The sequence below is a fragment of the Dipodomys ordii genome, unplaced genomic scaffold (genome assembly GCF_000151885.1).
Source record: "Dipodomys ordii isolate 6190 unplaced genomic scaffold, Dord_2.0 Scaffold44, whole genome shotgun sequence".
Taxonomy (NCBI): Eukaryota; Metazoa; Chordata; class Mammalia; order Rodentia; family Heteromyidae; genus Dipodomys; species Dipodomys ordii.
In genome coordinates, this window is record NW_012267260.1 from 8,617,366 (window position 1) to 8,645,000 (window position 27,635).

The 27,635-nt window shown below is 49.5% G+C and overlaps 3 protein-coding genes across 3 annotated transcripts in view; 2 read left to right on the plus strand and 1 right to left on the minus strand.

Annotated features, from left to right (window-relative positions):
* The window catches only part of Mrps10 (mitochondrial ribosomal protein S10), a 10,298-nt gene extending 3,263 nt beyond the window's left edge, over positions 1–7,035 (plus strand). The window contains exons 2-7 of the mRNA XM_013019110.1: positions 1,020–1,087; positions 1,193–1,262; positions 3,093–3,229; positions 4,126–4,234; positions 5,731–5,820; positions 6,725–7,035. Of these exons, the coding sequence (XP_012874564.1) occupies positions 1,020–1,087; positions 1,193–1,262; positions 3,093–3,229; positions 4,126–4,234; positions 5,731–5,820; positions 6,725–6,808 (558 nt within the window). The 3' untranslated portion in view covers positions 6,809–7,035. The remainder of the gene's footprint in view (positions 1–1,019; positions 1,088–1,192; positions 1,263–3,092; positions 3,230–4,125; positions 4,235–5,730; positions 5,821–6,724) is intronic.
* Positions 7,036–11,621: 4,586 nt separating this feature from the next.
* Guca1b (guanylate cyclase activator 1B (retina)) lies at positions 11,622–17,859 on the plus strand. The gene is made up of 4 exons (XM_013019151.1): positions 11,622–11,857; positions 13,679–13,828; positions 16,195–16,315; positions 17,541–17,859. Exons 1-4 carry the CDS (start codon positions 11,651–11,653, stop codon positions 17,666–17,668), a joined length of 606 nt encoding a protein of 201 aa, XP_012874605.1. The 5' UTR covers positions 11,622–11,650; the 3' UTR covers positions 17,669–17,859.
* Positions 17,860–22,280: 4,421 nt separating this feature from the next.
* Guca1a (guanylate cyclase activator 1A (retina)) lies at positions 22,281–27,405 on the minus strand. The gene is made up of 4 exons (XM_013019149.1): positions 27,202–27,405; positions 24,146–24,295; positions 22,747–22,840; positions 22,281–22,462 (listed from the first exon to the last, which is right to left on the minus strand). Exons 1-4 carry the CDS (start codon positions 27,400–27,402, stop codon positions 22,293–22,295), a joined length of 615 nt encoding a protein of 204 aa, XP_012874603.1. The 5' UTR covers positions 27,403–27,405; the 3' UTR covers positions 22,281–22,292.
* Positions 27,406–27,635: the final 230 nt, after the last annotated feature.

A 27,635-nucleotide genomic window follows, 5' to 3' on the forward strand; every position in this document is an offset into this window, starting at 1 on the left:
TGGCTCAAGTGGTAGAGCGCTAGCCTTGAGCTGAAGAGCTGAGGGACAGCGCCCAGGCCCAGAGTTCAGGCCCCATGACCGGATCCAAAAAAAAACTTGCTTGTGTTACACTCTACCACTAAGCCACATTCCTAGTCCTTGTGTTACACTTTTAAATCTCAAAGCTTAAAGAAAAAGCAGGTAGATGCCAAAGGTACATCTCTGTAATATCATTTATGGTTCCTAAAAAAAGTCCAGTTCCACTAGGGGGTGCTCACAAGAAAGGATTTGGCGGTGCTAGATTGTAGTTTGAGGCATAGTAATAAGATGGATACATTTTCCAGCATGTGCTGTATTTTAATTTTTAAGCTAATTACCCCAGCCAAAAAGATATGTGCTCCATTAATAGCTTAAATTATGCAGCCATGCAATATTGTTTAAAAGTGTTCAAGTACAAAAAGTATTAAAGTACAATTACTCTGAAAACAATGGGAAAATAAAAGGCACTTATGATTTTTTTTAAATAGCTACATGTTTAATTCATAGCTCATTTTTAAATGTAAAGATTGAGAATCTGGTATTTGACAATGCTTTTTAATTTTCAACTCTTACCATTGTCTTCTCATATTCTTTTTTTTTTGGGGGGGGGTCCGGTCATGGGGCCTGAACTCTGGGCCTGGGTGCTGTCCCTCAGCTCTTCAACTCAAAGCTAGTGCTCTACCACTTGAGCCACAGCGCCACTTCCAGCTTTTTTTTCTTTTTGCTTATGTAGTGCAGAGGAATCGAACCCAGGGCCTCATGCATGCAAGGCAAGCACTCTACCACTGAGCCACCTTCTCAGCCCTGTCTTCTCATATCCTTAAATGAAATTTAATTTAGCTACCCTATGGTCTTTTTCTGAAATAATGAGATGTTTCTTTATTTGGAGCATTGGGCATCCTTTGGGGTTTTTTTTGTTTTGTTTTGTTTTGTAGTGGAAACTATGAGTGGTTTGGTAATCAATTTTTGTTCTAATACATGTCCTCTCCTTTATTTTTAAGGGCTTGTTTGGGAGTTTTTCTACAAACAGTTTTAAGAGCAGTACAACCAGAAATGATGACTTGTCTCTGTAAGTATACAACTATCTGAGCTTAACTGAACTAGAAGGTGGGCTTTTGCTGCATTATTTAGGTTTCTCTTTTTTTTCCTCTCCATTGCTGTCCACATGTACCAGTGCCAATTTGAAGTGGGTACAGTATTCAAACCTACACATTGATGTTCCAAAGGATTTGACCAAGCCTATGGTATGTATTCCCTGTCTCTTAGGGAGTTACATTAGCAACAACTTCTTAATATTTCATTTGGACTTGTTTCCCAAATGCTTTTTCAAAAATGTTGTTCAGAAATACCAGCAAATGTACAATGTGCATCTTCCATAAAGTCCTTGTGTGCTTCAGGGTCTCAGAGACCCTGAAGTAAGTTCTAAGAGAATAAATTTTTTACTACAAACAACTGTGGGAATGAGCAGTCTCTTGATTTTAGCGCAGCATAATTGCAGAGTCGTGATGATAATTATTGATGCAGAATTCTCAGTGCTACGTTGTGGAAAAAATACAGCCTTCAAGTATGTTTACCTATTGACTCTGGGCTGGGCAGTGCTTTGTTGCTCACAGAGAGAAGGAACACAAGCACAGTAATGGGACTCCCGAGCTAGATGTGGGACAGCGCAGCAGCACTGACCCCAGTAGCCCAGTTGTGACATGTAATTCTAAAAACCCTTAGAAGTTCCAAACTCTTCATTTCTACCTGCAGAAAAAAACCTCCTTTTACAATTTGATATAAGTCCTTCTAGACATTCATCTATATGTAAGCAGTCTACCCATGTGCATGGATACCAGAATGGTGTGTTACATACAGCATGGCACTGTCTTTTTTTTTTTTTTTTTCTCATGACAGTGCATATAAATGCTGGTCTCCCACTCAGGTGCCAGGCTTGTCAGAAGCAGGAGCTGCCTTTCTGCTATTTAGCTACTTGTCACCATTATGGGAAATCAAACCTAGTGATGCTAGAGTATTTAAATACTTCAAACTAAACTGATACCCACATTTTTATGGGGAAACTCCAGATTCTTAATATTTATAACAAATTCATATGTGTTTAAACCTCTGTGAGGGCCCTGGGGTGTAGAGCACTTCCATAGCATGCACAAAGCTCAGCCTACACATGACACGAAACAAAACAACCCTAAACGACAGGGATTGACTAGAGCACATCATCTCAGGGCTCTGTTTCCCTTCACTATCCCCCAAATTTTAACATAAGAGCTCAGTATATTCTGTTTTTCCAGCAGCCCTATTTGGAGTAATTAAGAGTAGATGACTTACTTCCTGGTTACTAAGTAGATCTCTTCATGGACAAAGTAATTTAGCCCTGAATCATTGGATTAGTAATATAATTTACTGGGTTTAATTGGTGAATGCAATGAAGATAATTCACCTCTTGGAAGAAAGTCAGATATGTCAACCCCATTATTTCTAAGGTCTTTAGGTGTTAGGGTGGAAGAGGTAGAAGTTATAGCTGCAATCAGGAGTCATAACATCTTAATTAGACATAATTTATATGCTAAGACAGGTAAAGCATATGATAAAGCCTTATAAAAAAGATGAATGGAAAGAACTCAACTTTGTGTGAGAAGGATGCTGTTTACCAGTTTAGAAGCACTTTACTACATGCTTCCTTCTTTGTTTCAGTACAGAAAGCTGTGAGCTATAGCACAGGGTTATCACCCTGTTTTGCATATGTGGGGATGAGGGGGTGATGGGATGATAAGACATGCCCGGTGTCCTTAATTCTCAATCCAGGTCTCTGACCAGCGTGCTTTCATTAATAGACCTTTCTCGCTGTGAGTCTGGAGGTCAATAATTACTCAGTGGGAGAATTCTACTGGTGATTTTGTAGATTGCCCTAAAAGTCGTTTTGCAGATGTGCACGTGATTGTGTGGGTTAACAACCAGAAGATATTTCACAGCATTTCTACTAAATTCTTGAGTTGTCTAGGCAACAGTAATGAGTTAAATTTGCTACTGATAACTACTTGAGGAATCATAGCCCACATTTCTCTCTTTGGTTTTAGATCACCATTTCTGATGAACCGGACACCTTATATAAACGTCTGTCAATCTTAGTAAAAGGCCACGATAAGGCTGTATTGGACAGTTATGAATATTTTGCTGTGCTTGCTGCTAAAGAACTTGGAATTTCTATTAAAGTGTAAGTGTAGCTTTTCCTAATCTGACCTACTGGCTGCTAGTATGATGAACTGGGAAACGGGTAGCATTCTGGGAAGATCTGAGCCCATAGAAAGCAATCAGTCATGACTGGTAGACATAGAGTTCATCGTGTTATCCTAAGAAATCTCACCCCTTCCACTGGATTAGAATTTCTAAATATTTAACAAGGAATATGCAAAAGATCCTTTCTAGACATTGCATTCACATAAGGAGACCCAAGCAACCTATGTCTTAGGTCTCCATGTGTCAGGGAGATAGGGCAGGTGAACACACACTCTCTGTAGATCTTTTTCCCCTGCGTCCGCTGTTTAGTCTGCCAAAGAAACACCACTGACCTGGGGCGAGCTCCATCAAGCTCTGTCATCCTCTGGGGAAAAGTCCAACTGCCCCTCTATTGTCACCTACACTTTCTGGTATCAATCAGGCCCACTGGGGCTATGTGTCTGGCTTCCTAACAAAACCACAAGGCCACGCTGTTTGCCAAGACAGACTATAGTTTTGTGATTATCAATGTATCTATAAATTTTTCTCCAACAACACACATTATAGCAGACATTATGAGCGTCCCCTACACTGCTACCACTCCTCACAGTTAGTACATTTGGTTCCTGAGGGTATAAAAGCACCAGCCCATGCACAATTGTATGCCAATGCTCAGTTTTGGCTTTGTGGGAAAGGTTCATATTGGCTGACTGCAGTGTTTGTTTTGGCCTGAGTTTTGTGCAGCAGTGGTTACAAATGACAGTCCTGATGAATGGAAGTCAGTAAATGGCACTTAATGCCTGTAATTGAGTGTGAGTCTAACCTACAAAGTTGTAGAATCATGCTTTGATATCAGTGACTCAGAGTTTTAACATCATTTAACATTAATTTCAGACATGAACCTCCAAGGAAAATAGAGCGATTTACTCTTCTCAAATCAGTGCATATTTTTAAGAAGCATAGAGTTCAATATGAAATGAGAACACTTTATAGATGTTTGGAGGTAAGTTTATTTCAGTTGTCTAGATTTCTCTTTTTTTTGTTTCTGTTTTTTTGTTGGTGGTGGTGGTCGTGGGGCTTGAACTCAGGGCCTACATGCTGTCCCTGAGCTCTTTTGCTCAAGGTTAGCCCTCTACCACTTTTAGCCACAGTGCCACTTCCAGTTTTCTGATAGTTCATTGGTGATAAGAGTTTCACAGATTTTCTTGTCTGTGCTGGCTTCCAACTGCAATCCTCAGATCTCAGCATCCTGAGTAGCTAGATTATGTGTGGGCTACCAATGCCCAGCTTCTAAGGGATTTTTTTTGGGGGCGGGCGGGGGTTAGTCATGGGGCTTGAACTCTAGGCTTGGGTGCTGTCCCTGTGCTCTTCAGCTCAAGGCTAGCTCTCTACCACTTGAGCCACAATGCCACTTTTGGCCTTTTCTATTTATGTGGTGTTTAGGAATTGAACCCAGGGCCTCATGCATGTGAGGCAAGCGCTCTACCATTGAGCCACCTTCCCAGCCCCATTCAGGAATTTTTTGAAATAAAAACATAATAGGGACTAAGATGTTTGGATTTTTGTTTTGATTGTTGTTGGTTGTAGGGCTTGAACTCAGGGCCTGGGCACTGTCCCTGAGCTCCTCAGCTCAAGGATAGAGCTCTAACATTTTGAGTCAGGGTGCCACTTCTGGTTTTCTGGTGGTTAATTGGAGATAAGAGTCTCATGGACTCTCCTGCCTGTGCTGGCTTTGAACCGCAATCCTCAGATCTCAGCCTCCTGAGTAACTGGGCATGAGCCACCAGTGCTTGGTGGATTTTTTATTTTTGAGCTAGAGTATGGCTATGTAGCCCATGCTGTCCTTGAACTGCCAGTTTTTCCGCTTCAGCCTCCCAAGTGTTGAGATTATAGGCATGTGCTACTACATACAGCTCAGAAAGAAAAAGAAACATTCAAAATTTATCTCCCCATTTCTGACAACCATCTTGTCATGGAGCATACAGAAAATCTTTAACTTTAATAATCTAATCTTTTTGTTTCCTTTCATGTGAGCCGTTTTGCAAAACCTTGTAAGACTCCTGCTTTGCTTTCCTGCTAGCCAGCTGTGTTTGTAGAGCACTAGCTCTGATGTAGACACATTTGGGAGGAAAGGGCTTCTCCCTAATCCCTTATCTAGCTCAGTCAAAGAATTGAGGCTTTTGTTGGTGGTGGTGGTGGTGGTCATGGGGCTTAAACTCTGGGCCTGGGCGCTGTCCCTGAGCTAGCGCTCTACCACTTGAGCCACAGTGCCACTAATGGATTTTTCTGCTTATGTGGTGCTGAGGAATCGAACCCAGAGCCTTATGCATGCAAGGCAGGCACTCTACCCCTGAGCCACCTTCCAAGCCCTCACTTGAGTTTCTGTATGAAGTTTTTTAGAACAGGCTCTGCCACTTTTTACCAAAACTTTTGTTTTAATTTTTTAAAGGATTTCTGCTTCATCTGCATAGCATGACCATTTTGTTGTTGGTCTTTTAGTTAAAACATCTCACTGGATGCACAGCCAACGTCTACTTGGAATACATTCAGCGGAACTTACCTGAAGGGGTCGCCATGGAAGTAACAAAGGTATGCTTGAGCTTCCCTCTTCAGAGGGCTCTCTATTGTTTGGGGGTTGCTGCCTGGCGCTGGCCTCTGCCCACCTCTGGAGGAAGGACTGGCAGCAGACTGGAATAGAGTTGTGAGCTCCCACACACACCCCCTGTGCCACAGAATCCTGCCACGCAGCCTGAGTCCTTGCTGACCCCTTTGAGGTCTCTCTCCCTATTGTTTGTCTAGACTTGGGGACTACATTGAGTGGTCTCACCTGGAAATCCCTGAGGATCAGAGAGAGGAGAGGTGGGGGGGGTATGCCATCAAGATTCCTCTTCCCATTTCAGAATTCTAGAAGAGCCAGGCACTGGTGGCTCATGCCTGTAATCCTAGCTACTCAGGAGACTGAGGTCTAAGGTTCAAGATCCAAAACCAGCTAGGGCAGGAAAGTTTGTTAGATTCTTTTTTTTTTTTTTTTTTTTTTGGGTCCAGTCATGGGGCCTGAACTCTGGGCCTGGGCGCTGTCCCTCAGCTCTTCAGCTCAAGGCTAGCACTCTACCACTTGAACCACAGCGCCACTTCCGGCTTTTTTCTTTTTGCTTATGTGGTGCTGATCCTAGCTACTCAGGAGGCTAAGATCTGAGGATCACAGTTCAGAGCCAGCCTGGGCAGGAAAGTCTGTGAGATTCTTATCTACATTAAACTACCCAAAAAGCTGGAAGTGGTAGAGCACTAACTAGCCTTGAACAAGAACCTCAGAGACAGTACCTAAGCCCTGAGTTTAAGCCCCAGGAACAGCATGCACAACAAATAAAAGGTAAGTGTAAGTGGGAGTAAATAAACCCAAGTCGAGAGGACTTGAAAAATCAGTAATTACAATTCACAGCCTGTTCATTGAAATCCATAGTGTGTTATAGTTTGTCTGTGTCTCCCTCTTTAGACACATTTAGAGCAGTTGCCGGAACACATCAAAAAGCCAATCTGGGAAACGGTGCCAGAGGAGACCGAAGAAAGCAAGTCATAATGCCACAGCGATGCCCTGAATGGCTTTACAGTGCCCTGGGATGATGCGTGCATCTCAGTGGAGGGACTGCGCCACCGGGCCCCCCTGCACTGCTCCCTGGGAGATGGCATGGAACTTTAAAGGCAGTCTGGAGCCTAGCGCACAGAGCATTTTATCTACTCTTGAATGCCTGTTATTGTTTCGGTCTTCATTTTAAGAAACATGAGAAAGTATTTTGAATACTCTGAGCCAGTAGTCAAGTTTGTATATATAATTTTTTTTGTGTGCTGCTGCTGTGCAATTGTTAATTTCTACTGATTTTAATTTACATCAGAAAGTGAGTATTTGAAGTATTTTGTGGACATTTTTTAGATTTTGAAATTTCTCAAAGGAAGCTTTGATTCATTAAATATTGAGCAGCTAAAAGTTTTGCATTTCCTTTAATAATGGCTATATTGGAGTGAAGACAGCAAACCTCCATATAGAAGTTTATGCTTCAGGGCTGGGAATGTGGCTTAGTAGAAGAGTGGTTGCCTAGCATGTATGAAGCCCTAGGTTCAGTGCCTCAGTACCACATAAATAGAAAAGGCTGAGCCAGGCGCCGGAGGCTCACGCCTGTAATCCTAGCTATTCAGGAGGCTGAGATCTGAGGATCAGGGTGCAAAGCCAGCCCGGGCAGGAAAGTCTGTGAGACTCTTATTTCCAGTAAACCACTAGAAAACCAGAAGTAGCACTCTGGCTCAAGCGGTAGAGCACTCACCTTGAGCTGAAGAGCCCAGGGATAGCGCCCACGCCCAGAGTTCAAGCCCCATGACCAATAAAAAAAAATAGAAAAGGCGCTGTTGCTCAAGTGATAGAGTGCTAGCATTAAGCAAAAAGAAGTTCAGGGAGAGTGTCCAGAACCTGAGTTCAAGCCTCAAGACTGGAAAAAAAAAGTTTATGCTTCAAAAAGGGGATGGAGTACATTTATGCCCTGCTCTGAGCTCCGCTCATAGCCTGAATCCTTCCAGGATGGAACTGCAACCAAAGGTCACCACAACAGATTTTGCTCAGTGGTAGAGTGCTTGGCTTGCCTGCATGAGGCCCTGAGTTCAATTCCTCAGCACCACATAAGCAGAAAAATCCAGAGTGCTATGGCTCAAGTGGTAGAGTGCTAGTCTTGAGCTGAAGAGCTGAGGGACAGTGCCTAGGCCCAGAGTTCAGGCCCCAGGACTGACAAAAGAAAAAGAAATTGGTACTTGTGTCCTTTCATTTGTCTGATTAATTTATTCAGCAAGCTTGTATTTGGCAAACGTAGCACTCAGCCCTGTAGTAAAATAGAAATCACAGCTTTTAAGCTTTAGGAAGCATAAAGACTTAAGTGTCTCACTGACAAGAAGGCTTCTTTCTTTTGGTAGATTTCACTTACTTTGTGGATGAAATTCAGTGACAATTAAGGAGACCTCATCTCAGCAGTGAGCTAAGGATGGTGGGTCATGTCTATAATCCTAGCCACTGAGAAAGTGAGAGAGATTGGTGGTAGGATCCTGGTCTGAGGCAAAATAAGTGAGACACTATATGAAAAATAACTAAAGCCAAAAAGAGCTAGAATGTGGCTCAAGTTGTAGAGTGTTTGCCTAGCAAGCATGAGGCCCTGAGTTCAGGTGAGTGACAGGGACAACCTACTTAAGGGTCTCAGGAGCTCAAATGTAGACACAGTAAATGTAGAATACACATACCTAAATGCTAGATACTTCCCTTTTCACTGTGGCAAAAAGTACTTGTTTCCTGTGACGCCTAGAAGTGAAGACACTGACTGGGGGGGTATTGAAGGGTTAACCCGGCCATCCTGCTGGGCCGGCTGCTAGCTTGGGCTCTGTGTGCTGAGCGGCAGAGGGACAGCTTGGGCTCAGCTGGGCCCCCAAGGGCCCTGGCGTGAACACAGTAGACTAGTAGACTATGGGGCTTCTGGCCAGATCTGACTCAATAGAGCAGCACTTCTCAGTTTACAGAGCCAGGACTGTGGCAGGCTGCCTGCACTCCCCAGGGCTCGCAAATCCCCAGCTCAGCCCTCACCCTCCTTCCTAAGTCCTCGATATTGTTACTCATTCCAGGCGATCACTTCTGTCCATGGGTTCATAATCCTCTTTAAAGTGATACATATTTATACCTCCCTCTTAGCTCAGCAGTATCTATCTATAGGGCAGGTTATAGGCCACTGACCCACTTGAAAAACCAATCAAATTTTAGATTCTTCAGCCAGAGGCTGAATCAAATTGTATTTCATTCATAGAATTTCTCAACACAGGCTGTCTTCATTACTCCCGAGTATTGCCTACAGAGCTGGACAGGGATGGCGCCTCCCTCATGCGCCTCACTGCTATGGGCACAGGGCAGAAGATCGCCAAAGCCTCTCCAGGTTCGAAGTGGATGTGGTGGTCCCCCGCTGTAAGCTCATAGTCCCAAGCACCCAGGAGGCCAAGCTGGGAGAAGCTTGAGCCTCAGTTTGAGGACAGCCTAGGCAACATGGCAAGACCATATCCATTTTAAAAAGGGGAGAGAGGTAGAGGTGTGACGCATGGCGTAGCACCAAATGTCCACTTGTGAGCAAGAAAGCTCAGTGAACAAGAGACCCTGAGTTCAAACCCCAGTACTAGCACAAAAAGGAAGGAAGATGTGTATAGTGGCTCAAGCCTGTAATTCTACGTACTTGGGATGTGGAGATGAGGACCACAGTTGAAGACCAACCCAGGCATAAAAGTTCTCCAGAGTTCATCTCAACCAGGGGTGGGTGCAGTGGGACACGCCTCTACACCACAACACTTGGATCTCAGACTCGCAGGTAGCTAGGGTTACAAGCAGCATCAGCACGGTGTCTGGTTAGGACTGGCACTTGTGTATGTGTGCTGGCCCTGAGGCTTGACCCAGGACCTGCACACTTACCCTGAGCCTTTTTACTCAAGGCTAACTCTACCACTTGAGCCACAGCTCTAATTCACAGGCTTTTGTGATACTTAATTGGAGTAAGACTCCCCCAGACTCACCTGCACAGGCTGGCTTCAAACTGCGATCATCAGATTTCAGCCTCCTGAGTAGTTAGGATTATTGGTGCCAGTTCAGGACTGGCTTTTTTGACAAAAGAGTAAAAGGCCATACAGGCGATACAGAGCAATCGATATGGGCAGTTGACAAGAAGGATAGAAGAAGCCTTTGGTCAGATAATAAGTGATTAGGCAACTCCTACACAACCTGCATACTAGACATTCTCTCCTCTGGACTTTGAGTGTGGGAGAAAAGCTGTCATCCTTGAGTGGATGACAGGAAATAATCATTAATGAATAGCAAGCCAGGCACCGGTGGCTTACGCCTATAATCCTAGCTACTCAGGAGGCTGAGATCTGAGGATCGTAGTTCAAAGCCAGCCTGGGCAAGCAAAGTCTGTGAGACTTATCTCCAATTAACCACCAGAAAGCCAGAAGTGGTACTGTGGCTCAAATAGTAGAGCAGTAGCCTTGAGCTAAAGAGCTGAAGGACAGCACCCAGGCCCAGAGTTCAAGCCCCACAACCAACAAAAAAAGAAAAAAGAATGAACCGCAAGATTAAAGTAACTTGGAGGCACTGGGGTGGGCTGGAGAGCAGGGCGTGCTGAGGGACAGGCCTGGAAATGCACAGATCAAGGCTATGATGAACGTCCAGTCGAGGGTAGACAGTGCCACCTCCAAGATTAAGGACATGGTGACTGACTACTGCTCCTAAATTCTTCCAGAAAAATTACTGCTCTAGGTCTTCTGACTTCCTGAAGGTCTCATTTTTATATTAAAATATGCATGAAAATGTATAATTGATTCCAAAGTAAGTCTCTGTGTGTCTGTCTGTCCACTCATGCAGCAGTACAGTGGCTTGAACTCAGGTCTGGGCACTGTCCCTAAACTTATTTTTTCAAGGCTAGTAGGTAGAGACCACTTAGGCCACAGCTCTGCTTCTGGCTTTTAGGTGGCTCATATTGGAGATAAGAGTCTCAGGGCTGGGAAGGTGGCTCAGTGGTAGAGCGCTTGCCTTGCATGCCTGAGGCCCTGGGGTCAATTCCTCAGCACCACATAAGCAAAAAGAAAAAAGCCGGAAGTGGTGCTGTGGCTCAAGTGGTAGAGCGCTAGCCTTGAGCTGAAGAGCTGAGGGACAGCGCCCAGGCCCAGAGTTCAGGCCCACGACTGGATCAAAAAAAAAAAAAATTAAAATTAAGAGTCTCATTTATTTTCCTCCCCACACTGACTGGGCTGTTTTTGCACTGTGATCCTCAGATCTAAGCCTCCTGAGTAGCTAGGATTACAGGTGTGAGCCACTGGCAGCTGGCTTCCTATGATCTTTAATAGAACTAACAGCCTTCAAATCTATTTTAGGCTGTGCTCTCCTATTCGCACTTTGGAGGAGATGGGAGAAAGGCAGGACTTGTAGGGCTTGGGTGGAGGGTTGGAGGGAGGCATTGATAATTTAACCTGGAAAATGAAAAACAGGTGTGTTTGTAAGGAGGCAGCAACTACTGGGAACTAAGCATGCGGGCCAAGGCCAGGCCTCCAGCACATTCTGTCCTAGGGGAGAGCACTTTGTCTCGCTTCCTCTGCAACTTCAGTATCACTAGGTCTCCAAGATGGGTCTGTCCGGAGTGAGGTCCCCAAGCAAAGAGCTGGAGCAGCTTAGCAGACTGGAGGTCAGCCCCTGCGGGGAATCTTCTAATGGTCTTACAGTGGCTTAGCACATCTGGGCCTCCCCCCTTTCTGCCCCTTCACTGCCAATCAAGTTCACTAGCCCAGGAGATGCTGAAGATCCTGGTCAAAACAAAGGAGAGGGAGGAAGACAGCGACCCTTGCTCCGACGGTGTGGGCCAGGATGGGGCAGCAGTTCAGCTGGGAGGAGACGGAGGCGGCTGGGGAGATGGACGTGGCGGAGCTGCAGGAATGGTACAAGAAGTTTGTGGTGGAGTGTCCCAGCGGCACCCTCTTCATGCACGAGTTCAAGCGCTTCTTCAAGGTCACGGGCAATGAGGAGGCCACTCAGTATGTGGAGGGCATGTTCCGAGCCTTCGACAAGAATGGGGTGAGGATACGGCCTGTCCACTCGGCCCTTCCCATCCCTGAGGTCCCTGCTCCTCCTCCTGTTCTTTCCTCTCCTCACCCCCCCCATCATTCTGTCCCTCCCCTCTTCTCTTCCCTCTTCTCCACTCCATTCCCCTCCATCTCATCTATCCTCTGATGCTTCCTCAGTCCTCTACCTGAAGACAGGAGGCTGGCACACAGTCTGGGCCATTGTCTGTGTGTTTATGGTCAAGGCTCAGCAGCCCAAAGCCTGGGTTTTTCCACCAGAATCCATCTCTAATCACTGGGAGCTAAGGAGAGGTCCTAATTGGGAAAGGCTTCCCCTTCCCCTCCCTCTTTGCTGCGGTCCTGCAAAGGGAGACTGGGCAGGTCACCCTGTGGTGGGGGCTAGCAGGGGATCCACCCCAACCTGTAAAAGTACTTTGCAATTCTTTATTCCATAGAGGATTTCATAAAATCACTCAAACCCTTAAGCCCTCCAATAATGGGTAGCTAAATACATGCAATTGTAAATACATGCAACTGCAAATACATGCAATTGTAAATACATGCAGTTGAATTTCAAAAGTTAATTCCATCAAAACCTCCCCACTTACTCAACTATCCAGTCCTATGCCTCTGCAGTTTGTTTAACCATGGAGATTGGCCTCAAATACTTGTTTCAGCCCCCACGTTGAGGGCTGGGCCGAACGCTGATCTGTAGAAAGTATTGGCGTGAGTTCACTGCTGCACTTGGCCTCACTCTCCAGGAGGAAGGGTAGGAGGGAATGCTGCTCAGCCCAGCCAGGACCCTGCCCTCAGCACTGTCAGGAGAGAGCTGCCCTGGAAAATGAGCCCCGTGAATCACCCACCGGGCACAGAGCCAGACTCAGCCCTCGCCCAGGACCCCAGCAGCCCAACCAGGGAACAGCAGGCTTCTCTCATTTTACATTAAATGAGATCAAAACCAGAGCACAGATGGAAATGGATTTGCTCCAGGTCATATTCTCAGGGGTCTTGACTCCCAGTCTAGTACTCCTACCTAAGGAGATTGGTTTTCATTTATTTGTTTTGACAAGGAGTCTTGAGATATAGCCCACACTGGCCTTGAACTCAAGATCTTCCTGCTTTGCCCTCTGCCTGCTAGCATTACAGATATGCAACCACTTCTGGCTTGACCTAGGGCTGGGGTGAAAGGTGGTTAAGATAAAATATGTTTGTTTTGAGGGAAGAAACTTACTGAATAGTCTAGGCTGGCCTTAAGGTCATTGTCCTCTTGTCTTAGCCTCCCAATTGCAGGGATTACAGACATATGCCACCATGCCCAGCCCAATCCCCCCCTAAAAAAAGTTTTTTTAAGTACTGAATATCCTAAGGAAAATAAGCAAATCTGTGTCAGGACACAAACAAGTTTCCTTGTTTGTGTGTAAGCAGCACTGGGCTGGGCATGGAGAAGAAACAAGCCATGTTGACTCATCCAGGAGGGAGTGCACACTGCCATTCTTCCCCAGGGCTGTGTGCTATGACAGCAGTGTCCCCAATGTTAGAACCGGGGGTGGGGGGGCGGGCGATGGCGTGGGGCAGGGGGAGACTGGCCTAAATGGTCCAGGAAGGTAGGCTTCCTGGGGGAGGAGACCTTTGAGCTGAACATTGAGGATGAGGAGACAGGCAGGTCACCGAAGAGGGGGGGAGCATGCACAGTAAGGCAGAGGCCCCATGGTCTTCAGGGAGGAGGGAAAGCCTGAGTCTGGAGGAATGTGGGGCCCTTGGTGGGGCTTAACCTACTCTTGGGAGGAGGGGTTGGGGGCCAGAGAGGTCTCAGCAACATCCACACCCAATGCAGGACAATACCATTGACTTCCTGGAGTACGTGGCGGCCTTGAACCTTGTGCTGAGGGGCACCCTGGAGCACAAGCTGAAGTGGACCTTCAAGATCTATGACAAAGACCGCAATGGCTGCATCGACCGCCTGGAACTCCTGGACATCGTGGAGGTCAGTGTCTCGGCAGCCCAGCTCAGGGCAGTCCCTGAGCCAAGCTCAAGGCAGGTGACCATGGAAGAGAGTGGTGGGGCTTGGAGAAGAAAGAAATGATCCCACTGAAGCAATGCTGGAACTCAGTGACAGAAAGATAAGTAGAAACCTAGGCAGTACTTTTCCAAATATTCCATGAAGCAAAGAAATAATATCACACGTGCATATATATATACTATGTTTTGAGCTAGACACAATGGCTCACACCTGTAACCTCAGCTACTCAGGAAGTAGAGATTATAGGATCAAGGTTAAAGTCCAGCCTAGACAAAAATTGAACAAGACCCTATAGCTGGGCTTGGTAGTATGTACCTACAGACCCAGCTATACATTAAGTATAAATAAGAAGATCATAGTCCAAGCTAGCCTAGACCAATAAAACAGAAGATGCTATCTAATAAATAAGGCAAACTCCAAAGAAAATATAAGAAAAATAATATGTCAGGCATTGGTGGCTCATACCTATAATCTTAGCTACTCAGGAGGCCAAGATCTGAGGATTACAGTTCAAAGCCGCTTAGGCAGGAAAGTCTATGGGACTCTTAGCTCCACCTAACCAACAGAAAAGTCGAGGTGGCATTGTGACTCAAAGTGGTACAACACTAGCCTTGAGCAAAAAAAAAGCTCAGGGACAGTGCCCAGACCCTGAGTTCAAGCCCCACAACTGGTAAAAAGAAAATGAAAAAAAAAACTCAAGAACAGAGCCCAGGCACCCAGTTCAAGTCCCGCAACTGACAAAAAGAAAAAAAGAGAATGAGAAAGAAAGAGATAAAGAAAAAAGGAAGAGAGAGAGAAAGGAAATAATAAAAAGAAGAAATTATGGGGTTGGAAGTGTGGCTCAGTTGGTAGATGTGTAAAAGTGTCAGGAACCAAGTTCAAGTCCTGGTCTTGGGCCTAAGAAAAAAAAAAAAGAAAAATCAGGCATTAATAAGAAAAAAATGTAGCTGAGGGACAGCGGCTCATGCCTATACTCCTAGCTACTCAGGAGGCTAAGATCTGAGGATCGCTGTTTGAAGCCAGTCCAGGCAGAAAAGTCCCTGTGAGACTTATCTCCAATAAACTACTCAGAAGAGCCAGAAATGGTGCTGTAGTTCAGGTGGTAGAGTGCTAGCCTTGAGTACAAAGAGGCTCAGGGACAGCACCCAGGCCCTCAGTTCAAGTCCCAGGACCAGCAAAAAAAAAAAAAAAATGTATAAGGGAAAACTGCAATTTGGTCTTTTCATCACTATAACAAATACCTGAGAGAAATAAAAGAAGAAACGCTGATTTGGCTCACAGTTGCTGACTGTCAGTGCATGGTCTGCTGGCTCCATTACTGTGGGCCATGGTGAGGCAGAGCGTTGTGGTAGCAGGAGTATGTGATGGAGGAGGCTGCTCACCTCATGGCAGCTAGGAACCAGAGCAAGAGACAGGAAGGAACCAGGGAAAATACACCCAGCGAAGACAGATCCCCAGCCACCTGCTTCCTCCAACCAGACCCCCCTTCCCATAGGTCTGCCACCTCCCAACAATCTAGTTAAATTTGAATCTATCACTGGGCGCTGGTGGCTCACACCTGAAGTGAGGAGATCTGAGGATCACTGAAGCCAACCCCAGCAGGAAAATCCATGAGACTCTTATCTCCAATTAACTACCAGAAAACCGGAAGTGGAGCTGTGGCTCAAGGTGGTAGAGTGCTAGCCTTGAGCACAAAAGCTCAGGGGCAGTACTCAGGACCTGAGTACTGAGTACAGCCCCTCATGAGACTCTTACCTCCTCCAGTTAACCAGAAAAGAAAAATCTGAAAGTGGAGGAATGGTTCAAATGGTAGAGCACCAGCCTTAAGCAAGAGCTCAAGGCCCTTAGTTCAAGCCCCATGACTGACGAAAACCAGGAAGGAGGGCGATGGGGGGGGGGGGTCCAGGTGGAGCCTGTCTTCTGCACTTCCGCGACACCTCCATGTCCTCTTGCTGGTGTGGGAACAGGACAGGGGAGTCCTGCTTTACTCCTCCAGTCCACAGCTGCCCTCCCAGTATCCTACTTGACATGCACTGTTTCCTTCCCTCCCCCCCCACCCTCCCCCGCATCTCCCCTCTTCTTGGGGAGCATGGCTACAGAGGGTCCAGCAGCTTACACGCCCCTCTGTGCCTCACCAGATCAATGCTGCTGGGGGTGGAAGGGAGGCAGGAAGTCCCCGGACGGAATGAGCCACCGAATTCGGACGAGTTGCTTTTGACTTGGATCTGAGTCTGGGGGCCGTGGTGGGGAGGTGGTGCTGAGGATCTGGCCCCCGAGGTAGAGCTGCAGCTTGCAGAGCCTGCTCACCACAGCCTACCCCTCTCCCGCAGGCCATCTACAAGCTGAAGAAAGCCTGCCGGGTGGAGATGGACATGGAGCAGCAGGGCCAGCTGCTCACGCCTGAGGAGGTGGTGGACAGGATCTTCTTGCTGGTGGATGAGAATGGAGATGGTGAGATGGGAGGGGATGCCCCGGGGACAAGACTCCCCACTGCCCTCCTACTGACATTCCCACCCCAGAATGTGCCCCTGAGCCCATGGCGGCTGTGGGGGCTTAAAACTCCTCAGGCCCACGCCTCATGCTGGTAATCCTGTCTACTTTTAGGAGGCTACAATCTGAGAATTGCAGTTCGAAGCCAGCCCAGGCAGAAAAGTTCATGAGACTCTTCTGTGTGTGTGTGTGTGTGTGTGTGAGAGAGAGAGAGAGAGAGAGAGGGGGGGTGTGTGTGTGTGTGTGTGTGTGTGTGTGTGATGGGGCTTGAACTCTAGGCCTGGGCGCTGTCCCTCAGCTCTTCAGCTCAAGGCGAGCGCTCTACCACTTGAGCCACAGTGCCACTTCTAACCTTTTCTGTTTATGTGGTGGTGAGGCATGAGAGGCAAGCACTCTACTGCTGAGCCTTCTCCCCAGGCCCTCATGAGACTCTTATTTCCAGTTAACCAGAAAAGTGAAATCTGAAAGTGGAGGAGTGGTTCAAGTGGTAGAGCACCAGCCTTAAGCAAGAGCTCAAGGCCCTGAGTTCAAGCCCCAATCCTAGCACTGAGTAAATAAATCTCCTCCAGAAGTTGCTAATGGAGGCCAGGCAAGCAAGTAGAAAGAACAGGAATTTGGAATCTGGCTGGCTTGGCTTACATAATCAGCCCCTCAGCCTGCAGGGCTTCCATGTCTGGAAAGCAGGGGTCACGAGAGGGACTGAGAGGAGCAGACGGGACCAGGTGTAACAGAGGGCTTAGCAGGGGTGGCTCTCCTCTGGGGAGCTCAGTGCCCAAACCCTGCTCTGGAACTACAGAAGAGCCCTCAGGACCTCCTGTCCATTCTGAACTTCATAGGTGCTGTGGGCCAAAGTTAAGAAAGCCCCTCCCAAGCTGGGAGCAGTGGCTCACACCTGTCATCCTAAGGACTAAGGCATAGGTTGAAGGGTCATGTAGGGCTGGGGCATGGCTTAAGTGGTAGAGAGAACCTGAGTTCAAACCCTACCACCACCACAAAAAATAAAATGATAATAATCCTGATGGATCCCAGAAGGCTCCTGGAGAATTTGAGACCTTGCCAGCTGCAAGCTTAGGCCCTTAGGCTGCAGACTGGTTTGTAGAAGAGCTGGAGGCACGTAGGAGAGAAAGTACCCTCCTACCCTGCCCCCCCCCACACTCAGGGTAACGATCACTCCCACCCCGGGCAGGCCAGCTCTCCCTGAATGAGTTCATCGAAGGCGCCCGCCGTGACAAGTGGGTGATGAAGATGCTGCAGATGGACGTGAACCCCGGCGGCTGGATCACCCAGCAGAGAAGAAAAAGTGCCATGTTTTGAGCAGTCCGCAGGCTGGGAGACTGGCAGAGCCCAGCGGAAGTCCACAGCCCTCCTGAGGGTCCAGACTCCCCCCGGGTCTCCCAGCTCTGAGCGGGGCCTGGCACAGGCTCCTCAGGCCACTCACGCTGGTATGGACGGGGTGGACGGGCACCTCCTGTGCAGGGGTGAGTGGGGACCAGCAATGACTTCTGGGTATGATGAGGCCAATTGACTCTGGACTCTGCCTAGAAGACCGTTTCTCTGCTTCCTCAGCCGATCCTGGGAGAACTATGCCTTGGCTCGGCGGGTGTGGAGCGCCTTCAGATCTCTACATGTTTTTAGTTGGAAGCAAGGGCCTAACTGGGTGGGGGCATCCTACCGTCCAAGTCCGCAAGGAGAATATCCACAATAAAGTAGTGAGCAAAGGTGGGGAGCAGGGGCTAGAAGGGGTTGGAGACTAAAGGGGATCCTTGTTACACCCCTGCCCCTGCTTCAGGCCCTGGTCATGGGGAGGCCCTCCCAGCCCATTCCCAAGCCATCCACACCAGCACAACATGAATAAGTGAACAGCCCCAGTCGTGGGGCTTGAACTCTGGGCCTGGGTGCTGTCCCTCAGCTCTTCACCTCAAGGTGAGCACTCTACCACTTGAGCCACAGCGCCATTTCCATTTTTCTGGTGTTTATTGGAGATCCTCAGATCTCAGCCTCCTGAGTAGCTAGGATTACAACATGAGCCACCGGCGCCCAGCTCAGGCTGTGATCTTAATGACCAGTGCTGCCCCCCAGACACTGCTGCCACTCTCTTCCACCCTTCACCCTGCATCCTTCCTCCCTCTTGCCGTGCTCAGCATGGACCTTCCACCATTCCCAGCCATAACCTCAGGGCTGAGAGCATGGCTCAAGCGGTAGAGTGCCTGCCCAGCAGCCATAAACTCATGACTCTCTTAAAGGATGGAGATGCTTTCTGCCGATAGGGAGGCCTGGGGGCCTGCTGACCTGAGTTCCAGACCAGACTGGGTCTACAACAGCTGAGTGACCCCAAAGAACCGCTTCTCTTCCCTAACCTGGGACAGGCAGACCAGAGAGGCAATTTGACTCTCTGGTGTTTTTAGGTGTAGGATTCACTGTTGTTACACAAACTCTTCTACAGCTCTGGTATAGACACTAGATTCCAGGGGAGCCTCCAGGGCTCAGGCCTCTGGCAGCTCTGCAGCTTCTGGAGGCCCCTCCGAGAACAGGAAGAGGAGGCGGTGCTCAGCCTGTGCAATGATTTCCTGTGGGGCCTGGAAAAACATTTGCTTTAGCTTAAATAGGTATGTTTATATGTTCACATATAAAAAATAAAGCTAATAAGCCCAAGGCTTTATACGTATGGTATCCCATGGGGTGCTCCCGTGAGAATTCCTAAACTCCCTTTTCAATCAGTGTGAGAGCCAGGTGCTGGTGGCTCATACCTGTCTCAGGAGGCTGAGATCTGAGGATCATGGTTCAAAGTCAGCCCCCAAGAAAGCCCGTGAGACTCTTAGCTTCCATTAATCACCAAAACGCTAGGAGTGGAGCTGTGACTCCATCGGTGATGGACCAACCTTAAGCAGAAAAAGGTAACTGAGGGTGTAAGGCCCTGAGTTCAGGCACTAATACTGGAGGAAAAAAAAGAGAGAAAAAAGAAAGCAGTGGTAGGCTGGACACTGGTGGCTCACACCTGTAATCTTAGCTACTTACTTATCTAAGGTCTGAGGATCTCAGTTCAAAGCCAGCTAAGGCAGAAAAGTCCATGAGACTTTTTTTTTTTGGGGGGGGGGTTGGTCATGGGGCTTGAACTCTGGGCCTGGACACTGTCCCTGAGCTCTTCAGCTTAAGGCAAGTGCTCTAGCACTTGAGCCACAGCACCACTTCTGGTTTCCTAGTGGTTAATTGGAGATAAGAGTTTCATGGACTTTCCTGCCCAGGCTGGCTTTGAACTGTGATCCTCAGATCTCAGCCTCCTGAGTAGCTAGGCTTACAGGCGTGAGCCACCAGCTCCCGGCTTCCATAAGACTTTATATCCACTAAAAATACCCAAAAATGCCAGAAGTGGAGCTGTGGTTCAAGTAGTAGAGTGCTAACCTTGAGTATAAACCCTCAGGGACAGAACCCAGGCCTTGCGTACAAGCCCCAGGACTGCAACCCCCCCGCAAAAAAAAATTAGTGACTATTAATACTATCTCAAGTGGAACACAGACACATGCACCATGACGGTGAGGAGGAGAAATGGTCCTGATTCCTCACAGTCACATTCCCAGTTACCTTCAGGAGCCCCCACGAGGCAGCCACGGGGAGAGGAAGCTGGACCGGCAGTGCCCATTCTCTTCCGAGCTGTCCTCAGCTCTGCCTACCCCTCTTCCATCTCTGCTGCTCAGGTTCCAGCTGACCTCCCCGTCCCGGGAGGTCATGGGCGGGACGGGGGTGAGCGAAGCACGCCCTCTAACCTCCGACTTCATGGTCCATTCTCCTTCCACCCCCACCCCAGCTTTTCTCTTCTGGATTTTGATGCGGGGGGGAGGGGGGCTTGAACTCTGGGCCTGGGCGCTGTCCCTCAGCTCTTCAGCTCAAAGCGAGTGCTCAACCACTTGGGCCACAGCACCACTTCTGGTTTTCTGGTGGTTCATTGGAGATAACAAGTTTCATAGATGTTCCTGCCCGGGCTGGCTTTGAACCACAATCCTCAGATCTCACCCACCTGAGTAGCTAGGATTACAGCGTGAGCCACCAACTCCCGGCTCACCTCTGGATTTTTGCTCACTCTGCTAAAGTGAAGACTCTGGCTCAAGAGAAAGCTCGAGGTCACAGTGCTCAGCCTGGGGCTCTCGGCACATTCTGGTGGCAGCCATGCAGCTGCGACACAGGGCAGAGCTGCTGAACCCCCCCGCGGAGGGGTGGCTCTCTGAGTGGGGTGTGCCTAAAGCTGAGGTGTGCAAAAACCAGCCCCACATCCCAATGGGTGTGAGGCATCACTGCAACAAGAGGGATTTAGGTCAGACCAGGGATGGTCGGTCATCTGCGGTGAGCTGCAGATGCGGGAACGCGTGGGGTGCCACATGCCACTGAGTATGCAAAATATGAAGGATGTGTGCAGTCTCTTCTAGAAAGAATCAGGGCTGGGAAGGTGGCTCAGTGGTAGAGCGCTTGCCTTGCATGCCTGAGGCCCTGGATTCGATTCCTCAGCACCACATAAGCAAAAAGAAAAAAGGAAGTGGTGCTGTGGCTCAAGTGGTAGAGCGCTAGCCTTGAGCTGAAGAGCTGAGGGACAGCGCCCAGGCCCAGAGTTCAGGCCCATGACCAGACCCAAAAAAAAAAAAAGAATCAGCGTTTCTTTGGATAAATGAGAACTCTGCCATGCTGCCCTCTTTCTTTTACTTTCTGGCCCAGGCTGAGCTGGAGCAAAGCCTGGCAGAAGGTCTGAACACGCGCATGCGTGCACTCACACACCACAACCAGTTGAGCTATGCTGTCATCCAAACATTCAAATGTTCCATCTTGGTATGGTTGTGTGTGTGTGTGTGTGTGTGTGTGTGTGTGTGTGTATGAGGACTTGAACTTAGGGCCTCCTATTCTTGCCTGGGTTTTTCTTCCCCGGCTCAAAGCTGGTGCTTTCCCACTTGAACCACACCTCCACTTCTGGCTGATTAACTGGAGATAAGGGACTTTCTGCCTGCACTGGCTCCAAACAGAGACCCTCAGACCTCAGCCCCCTGAGTAGCTAGGGTTACAGATGTGAGCCACCAGCGCCTGATTCTATACATCTTGAAGGAGCTGTGGCTTAGCCTAGGAGCTGCCCCCTAATACAAACACGGTGGCCCTTATTCTAAATTTGGTAAAATTTAAACTTACGGGCCACCTCCAATTTATTCCTAAGAGTGCCCCTGCTTATATGAAGGCCCACTTGTGCATGTGTACACCCCAAAGAAGCCAACCACCCCCCATCATCTCCATGTGCCACCTCCAACCACCTTTTCAAAGTCCAAGGCCACCGTGGTGCTGCTGAGTCTCAGAAGCCCCACATTCCTAACTTGCCTGAGCACATTTTATTCTACTGATGCTGGTCTCTGCATCTGCCACTAGCTTGTAAGCCCTTGAGGTTGGGAATTGCCTTCTTTGTATAGCTGACGTCTAGTCTTAGTACACAATAGGTGCTCAATAAATGCTTGTTGGAGGAATGAATCTTTACAAACCATGGAAGTACATCTGGGGTCCTGAGAGGAGGGAACTGTAGCGCCAGGGTGGAAGGGGCGGCCAGTGATTTTAGGGTCTCCCCTGGGGGACCCAGGAGGGCCTCAGTCTGCCTCAGGGTTTCCATGTCTAGCAGGGCAGGGGCTGGAAAAGTCCATGGGGAAGCTGGTAAAAGCTGGGTCAGGTGCCAGGAGGGTCAAAGGAGGAGCCTGAACAGAGGGATGCTGAACAATGCCCCACCAGCAGCCGAGTCCCCGAGGGCCCAGGCGCCGTCCGTGTCTGCTTTCCACTCCCACTTCTGCTCCGGGGCTGCCACACACATGCCAGGGAGGCCAGCTGAGACTTGGGATAAGCAGATTCTATAGAACATTAAGACAAACAGGAGGCCAGGCACGGCCATAGGGCCCCATCTCCCAATGCAGAGCCGGGCAGGGGCTCAGCCTGCGGCCTTCCCCGCTCCATCGCCATCGCCAGCCCCAGCCTCTTCCTGCTCCCCGGTCTGGAGCCGGCGTACAATTCGGGTGAGGTCCAGGCTTCGCGTGAGTGTGTCCAGCAGCATCTGGTCCTTCTGGACGCCCTCCATAAACTCCTCGAGAGAAAGTTCCCCTGGAGCACAAGAAGAGGAATTCAATGGGAGGATCCTGTTCACGGCAGAGCCCAGAGTTAAACAGAGGCCTGGGCGCGTAGGCAAGAGGATCCTGAGCCTAAAGTCTGGTCTAGAAACCTCTAGAAGCCAATTCTGCACCTGGGGCAGAGGTGGTTGCAGGAGGTGAGCAGGACCCGGTCTTTAGTTCTTCATGCCTCTTTCCCTCCCCTCTGCTCTCTGCCTGTCCCCCTCCGCCTGACTTCTCACCCGCTGAGCCTCCCTGTGCCCCTCTGTACCCCCTCACCATCCCCATTGATGTCGATCTTGGCAAACACGGTGTCTGTGAACTCCTCTGCACTCATGCTCAGGTCACTCCAAGGGTTAATGGTTCGAATGGCCTGGAAGAAAGAAGAGACCAGAAGTGGGGAAGCGGAGGGAGTAAGTCCCAATGCCCCCTCTCAGTGGGGGAGGTGGAGGGAGTGATTGTCTGACTCCTAAGAAGAGTGAAGGTCATGGTAGCCCCCAGCAGCAGGCAAAGCCTGATTTTAAGATTTGAAGCTGGGGCTGGGTGCTGGTGGCTCACACCTGTAATCCTAGCTACTCAGGAGGCTGAGATCTGAGGATCACAGTTCAAAGCCAGCCCAGGCAGGAAAGTCCATGAGAATTTTTTTTTTTTTTGGTCAGTCATGGGGCCTGAACTCTGGGCCTGGGCACTGTCCCTGAGCTCTTTAGCTCAAGGTGAGCACTCTACCACTTGAGCCACAGTGCCACTTATGGTTTTTGAGTAGTTTATTGGAGATAAAGTCTCACCAACTTTCCTGCCCAGGCTGGCTTTGAACCAGGATCCTCAGATCTCAGCCTCCTGAGTAGCTAGGATTACAGGTGTGAGCCACTGGTGCCCGGCTTCTTGAGACTCTTATCTCCAATAAACCACCAGAAAACCTGAAATGGAACAACTGTGGCTCAAGTGGTAGAGCACTGGTCTTGAACTGAAAAGCTGAACTCTGTCAAGCCCTACAACCAAAACAAACTAAAATAGAAAACACAACTTGGAGTTGTTGCTGGGAATGTGGCTCAGGGGTAGAGTGCTTGCCTAGCATGCATGAAGCCCTGGATTTGATTCCTTAGTACCACATACACAGAAAAAGCCGGAAGTGGCACTGTGGCTCAAGTGGTAGAGCGCTAGTCTTGAGCAAAAGAAGCTCAGGGACAGTGCCCAGCTCTTGTGTTCAAGCCCCATGACTGGCAAAACAACAACAACAACAAAAAAGGACATAGACCTTCCCTAGGAACCAGTAGCTCACTCTTGTGACCCTAGCTGAGATCTAAGTATCAAAGTTCAAAGACAGCTTGGACAGGAAAGTCTGTGTGATTCTGACTTCAAAAGAAAAAACAAACAAACCTGGAAGTGTAGCTGTGGCTCAAGTGGTAGGGTGTCAGCCTTGACTGAAAAAGTTAAGGGAGAGCTCAAGACTCGAGTTCAAGTCCTAGACACCAGTCAAGCTTCTAGAGTCTCCAGTGAGGAAACTGAGGCTGCAAGGGCCAGTGACAGGGTTCAGATCATGATGTTGTGGGGAGTCAGGCCTGTCACCAGCACCCTCATCCCCAATCCCATCCCAACCTGAGACTGTGGCCCCTTCCCCAGGCTCTTAGTTCTGGGACACTGGCTTTGGGCCACTGTCCCAGGCCGCTTCTGGAGTTACCTGGATGATGGTGAGCAGCTCATCCCGGTCGATGCAGCCATTGCCGTCCACGTCGTACAGCTTGAAATACCAGCGCAGCTTCTGTTCCACTTTCCCCTTGAGGACCAGGCTGAGCGCCGCCACGTACTCCATGAAGTCTATATAGCCGTCCTGGAAAAGGGGCGTGGCCTGTGAGCCCTGGTACCCAGGACCACACAAGCCCCGCCCTGTGGCCCCACCCACCGCTACCCGAGGCCCCACCCACCGCTACCCGATGCCACGCCCACTACCGCTTAAAAGCCCCGCCCCATGTGGTCCAATCCACTACCACCCAAGCTCTGCCCCCTCTGGCTCCACCCACCACCGATTCAAACCCCTCCCCATGGCCCACCCAGGAACAGCCTTCCCCAGCCACAAGAACTTCAGGGATGCTGAAGGGAAGAAGCAAGGACTCCAGTGCGAGCGGTGGGGGAGGCCAGCTGGGTCCCCGCCTCTTCCTTGGAGCACCCCTCTGTCCTTGGAGCCCTGCCTAGCCCACCTCTCCCAATGGGCACTGGGTATGCATAGCCACAGGCTTTTGGTTTTAGCTGTCACTCACAGCTCTCCTTGCTGTTAAGGGGAGTGAGAGGGCTGGAGGGAGGGGGGGTGAAGTGGGGGAAGCAGGAAGGGCAGATCAGCAGATCTACAGATCGGCAGATGGTTGGAGATGGGCACTAACTGGGTCTTCTCTTGAAGTTTTTGATCTTACTGGGTGCCTGTAATCCTAACCACCCAGGAGGCTGAGATCTGAGGATCACAGTTTGAAGCTCATCAAGGCAATAAAGTCTGTGAGACTCTCATGTCCAATTAACCAGCAAAATATCAGACTGAAGGTATGGCTCACATGGTGAGAGTGCCATCCTTAACAGAAAAAGAGAGAGTGCCCAAGACATGAGTTCAAGCCCAGTACTGGTGCAAAAAAGTGAAGAGAAAAAGCATAGAGACTAGGAAATGCACAAGTATGGGGTCAGGCCCTGTTTCAAATGGAGTTTAAACAGGACGCCAGAGCAGGTGGTGTGAAGAGAATGTGCGCCGACGCTCCCAGACAGCAAAAAGGTATGAGCCCCCAGACTCTGGGGGAGCAGGGCCAGCACCCAAAGTCCTCAGGGTGGAGTGTGGACAGAGGCCAGATCCGGGAGAGTCAAGAACTTGGTTTACTTCAGATGGAAAGGAAAGAATCAGGTCTGCATGTGACAAAACTACAAGAGATGGCGCAAGATTCAGGTGACCAAACTACAGAGTTCATGGCTGCCCCCCCCCCCCGTTACCACTGTGACTTCCGGAGGGTTTTCTGCAGGTATGTCTGGGCCCACCGGGCTTTCTTGGCATGCAAGGAGACAGGAAGCGAGGAGCACGCTGCCATCCTGTCCCCTCCAGAGAGACCTCAGCTACCAGGCCATTGCCCTTTGGGCTGCTGCTCAAAGCCCATAATCCGCTTTGGCCCTCAAACCCTGTGCTCATGGGTTTTAAATAGCCAGAGACCAGCGTCCCTAGGCCCTGCCCCCGTGTTAGCGTCTGGACCCCTGGACAGCACTGGCAGGGGGCGGGGAGGAGGAACCTCACTGGGCCCGCAGTGGGCACATGCCATGATCATCACCACCAGGCTAGGAGCTGGCATGTGTGTGGTGCGGAGCCTCCCACCTCCATCTGATTGAATTATTTATCTGAAAGAAATGGAAGATTGCTACTGGGGCCAGCAGCCTCTAACCGACCTCCATGGCTGATCCAGGTGGACAAGTCAAGGCTCAGGGGGGACTGAGGGAGAGAACTGGGATCCCAAACTCCCCTTTCCTGTCCATACAGAGGCAAGAAACATCTGGCCCTCAGACTTCATGATGCCTCAATATCATTTGGTACGTGACAGGATGGCAGGTGCGTGTCTCCCAGCTGCCCTGGGCCCCTCCACCGTGGCCTGTCTGCCCAGACTCATCATTTCACAAAGCCCACGAATGATGTTTGAGATATCCCAATGGCCACTCTGGCCAGACGTGCTTACCCAGGGCATCTTGGCAGTTACTTAGGTCTGTGTGTGTGCAAGTTGACCTTCAACTTGACCTCCATGGGGACCCTCAGACACCCTTCAGAAGATGTGAGCTGAGGTCACTGCATGTTTGGGAGTTGAGAGTATGCTGGGCCCAGGGACATTCACGGGTGAGCCAGGCCCTGAGGGTCAGATCCTTCTAGCCGTGCACACCTCTCCTGCAGGGCTGTGGGCATGGGGTCCTTGCCTTAGCTCCATACCCAGGAGCAGCCTCCTGGAGAGGGAGGCCCGGTTCACACTTGCATTAGACAGTACGCAGCCAGGCAGAGGAAGCTGTAGACTCAGCCCCTCATCCACTAACTTGAGGCTCTCACTGTCTCCTTCTCCCATGAAATGAAGGATGGGGTCTGAGCTCAGATAACTCAAACTCTGCATAAATCAAATTCTGTTTGTTTGTTTCTTGTCGTCATGGGGCTTGAACTCTGGGCCTGAGCGCTGTCCCTTAGCTCTTCAGTTTAAAGCTAGCAGTCTACCACTTGAGCCATAGCACCACTTCCAATTTTCTGGTGGTTTATTGGAATCTCACAGACTTTCCTGCCCAGGCTGGCTTTGAACCCTAATCCTCAGATCTCAGCCTCCTGAGTAGCTAGGATTAAAGGCGTGAGCCACGGGCACTCGGCTGTTTGTTTTTGTTTTTGCCAATCCTGGGGTTTGAACTCAGGGCCTGGGTACTATCCCTGAGCTGCTTTTGCTCAAGGCTAGCACTCTACCACTGGAGCCACAGCACGACTTTTGGCTTTTTCTGTTAGTGTAGTACTGGAGAACCAAACCCAGGGCTTCATGCATGCTAGGCAAGCTCGAGACCACTAAGACACAGCCCAGCCCATAAACCAAGGTCTTAATATCCGATGAAGGAACCACCATATGTACCAAGTGGCTCTTCCCTGACACTTCCATTCTCTCTGCTCCGCCTCCTAGCCCCCAGGCTGCTCAAGCTTCCAGAAGCATCTCCTGGGGACCCCAACTTCCCATCCCCATCCTCCTAGCCCTGGCCTACCTTGTTGAAGTCAAAAGTCTCAAACATCTGCTCCACATACTGACTGGCCGAGGGGCTGAGGTTCTTGAGGCCGAAGAACTGGCGGAACTCGTAGAGGGTGAGCTGGCCTGAAGGACACTCGACCATGAACTTCTTGTACCACTGGTGGCACTCAGTGCTGCTCAGCTCCTCCACCGACTTCCCCTCCATCACGTTGCCCATGGTCCAGGCCTGCAGCAGCAGCTGTGAAGCCTGACCAGTGCCTCTTCCTGCTGCCTTTCTTCCAGCAATGGAGACTTGGCCTGAAACCGGGCCTGCCTTGCTCTCTCACAGAATCCAATGTCACCAGGAGGTGACCGAGAGAGGACGGGGATTGGTCCACGTGCAAGCCAGGGCCCCGATGTGAAACGTCACCCCAGAATCCTCCCAGCCAGCGGAGTCTGGACCAGGGTGAG